General features: G+C 68.0%; 3 protein-coding genes across 3 annotated transcripts in view; 1 reads left to right on the top strand and 2 right to left on the bottom strand.

Annotated features, from left to right (window-relative positions):
• Positions 1 to 4,056, bottom strand: part of CHLNCDRAFT_133159 (hypothetical protein) — a gene marked incomplete at both ends in the record, with an annotated part of 4,659 nt that extends 603 nt beyond the window's left edge. The window contains 12 exons of the mRNA XM_005851704.1: positions 28 to 99; positions 341 to 396; positions 546 to 672; positions 874 to 1,032; positions 1,215 to 1,466; positions 1,689 to 1,786; positions 1,993 to 2,179; positions 3,012 to 3,108; positions 3,209 to 3,240; positions 3,366 to 3,559; positions 3,701 to 3,828; positions 3,948 to 4,056. Coding sequence (XP_005851766.1) covers positions 28 to 99; positions 341 to 396; positions 546 to 672; positions 874 to 1,032; positions 1,215 to 1,466; positions 1,689 to 1,786; positions 1,993 to 2,179; positions 3,012 to 3,108; positions 3,209 to 3,240; positions 3,366 to 3,559; positions 3,701 to 3,828; positions 3,948 to 4,056 — 1,511 coding nt within the window. The remainder of the gene's footprint in view (positions 1 to 27; positions 100 to 340; positions 397 to 545; positions 673 to 873; positions 1,033 to 1,214; positions 1,467 to 1,688; positions 1,787 to 1,992; positions 2,180 to 3,011; positions 3,109 to 3,208; positions 3,241 to 3,365; positions 3,560 to 3,700; positions 3,829 to 3,947) is intronic.
• Positions 4,057 to 4,398: 342 nt separating this feature from the next.
• CHLNCDRAFT_133158 (hypothetical protein) lies at positions 4,399 to 6,765 on the bottom strand (the record flags this gene model as incomplete). Its single annotated transcript, XM_005851703.1, has 9 exons — positions 4,399 to 4,501; positions 4,780 to 4,887; positions 4,969 to 5,043; positions 5,177 to 5,271; positions 5,476 to 5,506; positions 5,634 to 5,903; positions 6,060 to 6,259; positions 6,380 to 6,523; positions 6,739 to 6,765. 9 exons carry the CDS (start codon positions 6,763 to 6,765, stop codon positions 4,399 to 4,401), a joined length of 1,053 nt encoding a protein of 350 aa, XP_005851765.1.
• A 55-nt stretch (positions 6,766 to 6,820) lies between these two features.
• The window catches only part of CHLNCDRAFT_133157 (hypothetical protein), a gene marked incomplete at both ends in the record, with an annotated part of 2,740 nt that continues 2,284 nt past the window's right edge, over positions 6,821 to 7,276 (top strand). Inside the window, 2 exons of the mRNA XM_005852039.1 lie at positions 6,821 to 6,903; positions 7,119 to 7,266. Coding sequence (XP_005852101.1) covers positions 6,821 to 6,903; positions 7,119 to 7,266 — 231 coding nt within the window. The remainder of the gene's footprint in view (positions 6,904 to 7,118; positions 7,267 to 7,276) is intronic.

The raw sequence follows: 7,276 nt of genomic DNA, 5'->3' as shown, positions 1-7,276 counted from the left end.
GCACTCGATCTTGAGCGGTCGGGGGACAGCCCCGTGAGCTCCAGGAAGGCCTGGTTGCTGAAATCAAGGTTGCCAAGCTTGCAGTCCCAGGTGGCGCACCTGCGGGCGAGAGGGCGGGCAGCCGTTACCTGAGCGTGCTGTACTACAGAGGGGATACAGGGCGGGCAGCGCGGGTGCGCCGCTCGCGCCTCGGTGCCAGGCAGGCAGAGGGGCAAGCATTCTTGGCAGGCGGGCGCAGCGGGCCGGCGGCGGGCAAGCAGCTGGAGGCAGCTTGCGCCAGCTGGCGCCCACTCACTGGTCCATGACTTGCGCCACCACATATTTATTCCGAACTCTGCACCTGGAGTCCACACACTTGGCCATCACGCACCGCCCGCACTGCTTGGCGCCATCCCACTGCAGCAGGGGGTTCGGGCCAACGGCCGGCTGAAGGGCTGCAAGGCCGCACCGCAGCACTGCCAACCACTGCAACAGAGCGTGCGCCGGCGCATGCAAAGCAGCAGGCTGCCAGCACCGGCGCATGCCTGTGGCAGGCTGATGGCCACAAAGTAGACTCGCTGCCAGGGGCTGAGCACCGGGTAGGCGCAGGCAAAGTTGTTGCCGCTGGTGACGGGAGGCGAGTAGGCTGTTGCCTGGCCGCTGTACACGCTGCCGATGGGGATGGGCCCGCCGCTGTTCGGGGATGGTGAGGGTGGGGGCCGAGGCGGGGGAGGAGGTGGGGATGGAGGAGGTGGGGACGGAGGAGGCGAGCGAGGAGGTGGGGACGGCGGGCGGCGAATGGGAGGCGGCGGCGAGGGCCGCGGCGAGGGCGGTGGCGGGGAGGGCGACGGCGACGGGGAGGGCGGCGGCGGGCTGGGCTTTGGCAGCAGCCACCCATTGCCGCTGCCAAACTGCACTGGCAGCTCTCGGCTCTGGCCCAGGTCCCGCAGTATGACGCTGGCCTTGGTGCCCTGGTCGCTGGTGACAACAAGGGTGTGCAGGGTGCTGGGGTAGACGGGAGAGGCGGAGGTGTCGCTGACCCAGAAGCCGCGCCTGCAGGCACGCAGGCGGCATGTGCAGGTGATGCCGGCAAACCCCTGCCTAGCAAACGACTGGGCCGCAGGCCTGTGCAAGCAGCGCCGCCGCCCTCAGCAACTCCGGCGGTGGCGCCAAGTGTGCAGGGGGCAGGCCAAGGCAGGGCCTGGGAGGCCACGGCCCAGCCTAGCCCAGCTCACCCCGCCAGCGACAGCTGCCTGCCATCCAGCTCCGCGGCGGCGATGCTTTCGGCGGCGTTGTACAAGTAGAGCTCCTGCCTCCAGGGGTTGACGGACCGGGGGTCCAGCCGGATCCCTCCGGCGGTGAAGGGCGCACACGTCTCCGAGAAGTTCCACTGCACCGTCAGGCGGTCAAAGGCCATGAGGCCGCCGGAAGCTGCCAGGAAGGCGTCGTCGCTCAGGTCGATCTCCCCGTACTTGCAGTCCGCGCACCTGCACGCGCAGCGCCGGGAGGACGCAGGCGGCAGCGGTGGGGGGACAGGGGCGGCGGGCATGTGGTGCGGATGCCGCACCGCTCTAGCAGCTGCTGGCCTGCCCAAGCGGCGTCCGGAGTAGGTGGGAGCCACCAGCGGAGAAGGTCAGGGAGCAGGGCAGCAGCAACTGGGCGCCCATTCCTGTGAGGCCCTCCTCCCAGCCTCCCTCCGAGCAGCTCACAGGTCTAGGAAGACCACCGGGACCGCCTCCACCTTCTGGCACCGCGCATCTGTGCACCGCACCGTGCCGCACCGCCCGCACTGGCTGCCACCGTCCCACTGCAAGGCAGGGGAAGAGGCAGGGCCGTCACACAGGCGCGTCCAAGTGGCAGCCCCCCGATACTTGCTAGAGTGCTAGCAGATGCGCGGCATGACACCACTGCCGCACTCTGGCGCGGCAGGCCCCTCCATGCCCTTGCTGGCGGCATGCTTGCCTGCGCCGCGTTGATGGCGGCAAAGTTTGTGCCCTGCCATGGGCTGAGCACCGGGTAGCCGCAGGCCAGCTTGGAGGCGGAGGTGAGTGCTGCTGAGTAGGGCGCGGCTGAGCCCGCATACACCGGGGAGGGGACCGGCTTTTGTTGGATGCGCTGGGGTGGAGGGGGAGACGCAACGGGGCGGCGGCGGCACTTGGATGTGCCGCTGTTGTTCTTCACAATCAGGAACCCGCCCAGGCTGCAGCGCAGGGGCGAGTGAAAAGTCTGGGGAACAGCGGCGGCTCGGGGAGGATGAACTCCATGCTGTGCGCAGCTTGCCATCTGCAGCTTGCTTTGGCCCGCAGCATCCTCACCATTCTAAACACCCAGAGACCGGGTTGCACCGCTTGCAGCCCACCATGGGACACAAGGCGGCGGCGGCCGCTCCTGTAGCAGGAGTTGGGGGCGGCAGGGGGCGGCATGCGGTGAGTGGCTGCTGGGCGGGGTCCAGAGAACTGCATGGGGCGCCTCCAGGCGTCGATCGCTCGTCCTCCCGGGGCTTGCAAGCTGGTTTGGTTGTAGGTGAGCAAAGGGATCCAATGTTCAAAGACAGGATCTGATGGCGATTTGCGCCTCACCTGCGCATTGCAGCGTCAGTGTGATGAAACCAAGCACTAAGAGCCTCTCGCGGCTCATGATCAGGGCGCCAGGGCGCTGCGCCCTCCGAATTCGCTCAGCGAAAGGTGACTCGAGCGGAGTGAGTGTTTGCTTGCAGGGGGACGCGGCTTTCGAAGTAACAAAATAATAAAGCGGGAGACCATGCGCGCAGGGCGCCAGCCATTTTCAGGCCGCGGGTTTGCGTGGGAGAGCACTGGCTCCCGGCGGGACGAGGTGGCAATACAAGACGGCGGGCACAAATTTCAGATGAAGACACCAGTGCAAGAACTCTGAAAGTTTTGAGAGTGACAGATGCCAGACAGCCAAGTGGGAAGCACAGAGAAAGCAGCCGCCACCAGGGTGGGGAATGCTGCGGGCGGCACCAGTCCCGTGGCAGCCGCCTTTGGCCGCTGGCACCCCTCTCTCTCGCTCACCGGGAGCCTCGGCACCCCAGCTCCGCCTTGCGCGTGTACTCGTCCAGCGTGGGGTTGGCACACACCCGGCCGACATCAGAGCTGCTGAGCAGGGCGCCTGCGCGAGATGCCGGCAGCAGGCACAAGGGCAGTGCACGTCAGGGGCTGCACATTGCCAAGTACGGGCAGCTGGGCACGCCCTGCACCAGCCGCCTCACCTTCAAAGTGCGCCCCCTTGAGGTTGGCCCACCTGCAGCAGCGCCAGCGCCAATATGGAGCCTCAGCAGCGGCCCGCAGCGGCCCTGCACCCCGTCTGCCGGCCCACAGCCACCCGACACATCTTCCTCCCCGCTGCGTCCCAGCAGCCCGGCTCACCGCCCCTCGTACTGCCCAAAGGTGGCGTTCGACAGCACCGAGTTCTCAAACTGCGCCCCTTCCAGGTCGGCGCCGTCAAAGGCGGTGGCAAAGGAATTGACATCCGTCAGGTCCACCCCCCGCAGGTTGGCGCCCTGGGCCTGCGCCCGCGCAAACTGCGAGCCCACCAGCTTGGAGCCGGCAAAGTTGGAGCCCTGCGTGGTGGGGCGGGCATGGGGGGCCACGCGGGTGGGGGCTCGCAACAGCCGCCCTCGTCTGCCAACAGAGGCATGGCTGACCAGCCGCAGAGGGGAGCCGTCGTGCCCAGCCCCCCAGGCCGCGCTCTCGCCTCGCACCTGCATGCGCACGCCGCTCAGGACCTTGCCAGACAGGTCCAGGTTTGAGAAGTCGCACTCCCGGATGTCCACGGTTGCCTCTGTCATGTTGCCGCCCGACGCCTCCAGGCTGAAGGTGGCGCGAGTGTCTGCAACACAGACGGCGGCAGGTGTGAGTGACACATGACGTCCGGGGGCAAGGGATTGTGGTGGACAATAGGACTGGAGCTGGGGAGCGGCCATCGTGCTGCCAGCCAGGCAGCCACACCCGCAAACTTGTCGAGCGCCTCGATGGAGCACCGGCCCGCCTCCTCCTGAATGGGTGGCTGCCGCGCACTGGCTGGCGAGCCGCTGCCCAGTAGGAGCAGCGAGGCCATGCCAGCCGCTGCCAGCGCCCTGCTGCACGCCGGCTGCAGCTCAGCAAGCCGCGCTAGTACGGCGGCAGGGCGGGGGTTCCTGGCGGTGGGCATCGCCCGCTGCTGGGCCCGCGCATTGCCCGCGCATGGGCTGAGATGGTGGCGCACAGCACTGTGCATTGCGGAAACCCAGCTGGTGTGGCTCAGAGTCTGCGATCGCGTGGGGTTCTGCCAAAGAAACCGCCTGCGAAGCCTGCTGGATTCTCTAGAGGATTCACAAGTAGCGAATGATTGCAGCAGGGTAATACCGGCAGGAGAGGCTAAAATGATGGGAGCTCAACACAGCGCGCACGCCGTGCCCCGTCACCGCAGCTGCGCCTTGTCCTGCTGCTGCCTGTGGTGCTCCAGTGCCTGCTCGAACTCATCGCAGTGGCAGATGAGCTGGCGCATGTCTTTGGCCTGGGTGCTGCAAGCAAAGGGGCAGGCGGGGGCAGCATGCGCAACCAGGCGCACTCAACTGGGGCGAAGCGGCACATCTGACGGGGCAGGCGGCAGCGCGCTTGCCTGGGTCTCTGAAAGACTTTGGTGCCATCCTCCTGCCTGATCCAGGTCTCACTGCAGCGACAGAGGCGGCGGGGCAGCTGCTCACTTGGCTGCCGCGCACATGACCGCTGCTGGCCAACAGTCCTGCTAGGGGCTCCCACCGCTGGCAGCTGTTTTGCGAGGAGCTCCATGGCACCTCACCTGTGCGCCGTGTCTTGCCCCATCCGCAGCTCAATGACCCTGGCTCCCCGCAGCCAGCCCTGCGGAGGCCCGTAGCCGCCCCATCCGCTCTTCCTCCCGTAAGCCAACCTGGGGCAAGGGGCGACCACTACAGAGGCCCTGATCAGCACGTCCAGAAGCCAGCCCTGGGTGCCGCTCAGCACTCCCCACCTGACGCCCTCCTTCACCCCAAGGTAGTCATTGTCGTGGTCGTGGCCGCTGTAGACGGCGCTGATGCCCGCATGCCTGCGCACACGGTGCGGTCAGGCATGAGCAGATCAGATCAGATCCGAACAGAGCAGAGCAGAACAAAGCAAAGCCCGCGGCTCAACAGGTGCACTGACACCTGACCCACCGGTCATGCACGCCCCTCACTCACTTGGCCACACCCAGCAGGCCTGTGTCCCGCACCGAGCACGCCACGTCTTCAAGCTTGCGCCCCCTGGTGGGCGCATCCCACCACACGTCTTGAAACTGCACACAGCCGGCCAGCGACTCCCCACGGTCACCCCCGACGGCGCAGCGCTGGGTGGTCTGGGCTGCGGGCTCCGGCAGCCCAGGCCGGCCAAAAGGGGCAGATGGGGGGGCATGCAAACGGGGGGCGCACACCTGAGGGACGGGGATGTGGACGAAAGCGAGGGATGGGGCTGGGGAGAGGTGATGTGCAGTGCGGTTCACCCAGCCCAGCGTGTCCTCCGCCACGCACCCCCTGCGCCAGGCAAGGCAGGGCAGGGGGCGCTTCAGGGGAGCACTCGAACTGTGGCAGCAGGCAAGAGGCAGCGAGGCGCAGTGCACACGAGCAGCGGCAGCGGGGTGTGGGCGCTGGCCGGGCGCACCATCCAAACATGAGGGGCGGGCAGGTGCGGTCGCCGGAGTCCAGCAGCCACACGCGGGCCGCGGCGCCGCCATCGCCAGCACCCGCGGCGGCGCAGCCGGCGCCGTGGCACGTGATGGGCGCATGGGCGGGCGGCATGGCTGGATACACATCGAGGTAGTAGTTGCTGGCGTCGCTGGCCTCGGGAGGGCCCTGCCTGGTCAAGCTCCACACGCCCCCTGTCCGGATGTCGAGGTCCAGGATCTGGCGCCGAGTCAGCTCCGCCTCCCCGCTGCGCCAGTGGCGGCGGCACACGGCGGCGGCAGCTGAGGGGGTGGCGGGCGGGATGCTGGCAGCAACGCAACATGTCGGGCATGCAGGGGCATGCGGCGCTGGTGCCCTGGAGCGCGCAGACGCATGCGCGCATGCGCCCCGGCGCTCTACTCACTCGTGGTTGCCCAGGGTGACGGCGTAGGGGAGGCCCGCGGCATGCACGGGCGCGATGAGCTGGCGCCAGCGCCTCTCGAACCAGCCGGGCCCGCAGTCGGGCGCGCGCGGGTCGGAGGGCCGGCACACCCAGCCGCTCACCATGTCGCCGCTGAACACCACAAGGTCGGGCCGCTCTGCCGCCAGCACCGTCTTCTGCACCTGCACCGCAGAGAGCAGGCGGGGCGGCCTGGATGCCGCACTTCGCTGGCGGCGGTTGAGACGCGGGCGGAGAACGCTTGCTGCTGCCAGGCTTGCCTCGTCACTCTGGTGATCCAGCACTGCGCTCTCGCCGTAGTGCAGATCCGTTAGCTGCAGAATCTTGAACGTGCCATCCGTCCGGAAGCGCAGCTTGCCGGCGACGAACCCGTTGTCGCCAGCGGCGCCGCCGCCCTCGGCACCCTCCTCGCCGGGGTTGTTCAGCCCCTGTGTCGCAGTGTTGACTCCATGATCATGCAGCGCGCCAGCCAAAGAGCGCAGCGCGAGCAGCAGCAGTAGGACGGGCAGCCGAGAAGCTAGGGCTCTTGCAGAACCCATTCTGTAAGCTCGGGGCGTGGGTCTGGTGTCGCTGAATGGAGGTGCATCGAGCGCATGGGCCGCCGATGGCCTGCTTCCTGAAAGTTTTGGCGCCTCCAGGTCACCGACTGGCGATCCATCCGGCTCCCCATGGCGCCATTCTCCTACTCTCTCAACCAAATGGTTGCCTCCTGATCACCCCCCGAGATGCACGGCTCTCCCAGCTCCCAGCTCTCGGTCGAGCTCGACCGCAATTCGGGCCTCTACACTCTCTGGCTGGAGGGCTCGCTGTGTGATGTGGAGCTACACACCAGTGACGGGACCTGCATTCAAGCACACAGGTGTTTGTTTGTCCCGCCCACCACCCGCCCGCGGCCACGGCGGCGACGCCAACGCCATGGCGCGGCAGCCAGCAGCTGCACCAGCAGCCAGACCTGCCGCTGCCTGCCTGGACCGGGCTGCCCAGAGCGCAGCGATAATCATCCGCTTGGTTCTGCTGCTGCAGGGTGGTGCTGGCGGCGGCCTCCCGCTTCTTCAGAGCGCTCTTCACCGGGGCGTGGCAGCCGCCCACGCCGCGGCACGCCGAGGGCGGCTGCGGCGGCGGCGCCAGCGGCGGCGGCGGCTCCGGCCTGCAGCGCTGGACGCTGGGCGGCGTGGACGGTC

This window comes from Chlorella variabilis (genome assembly GCF_000147415.1).
Source record: "Chlorella variabilis unplaced genomic scaffold CHLNCscaffold_1, whole genome shotgun sequence".
In the NCBI taxonomy this organism is placed as follows: Eukaryota; Viridiplantae; Chlorophyta; class Trebouxiophyceae; order Chlorellales; family Chlorellaceae; genus Chlorella; species Chlorella variabilis.
The sequence above is the reverse complement of the archived record's forward strand: the minus strand, read 5'-3'. Positions and strand labels throughout refer to the sequence as shown.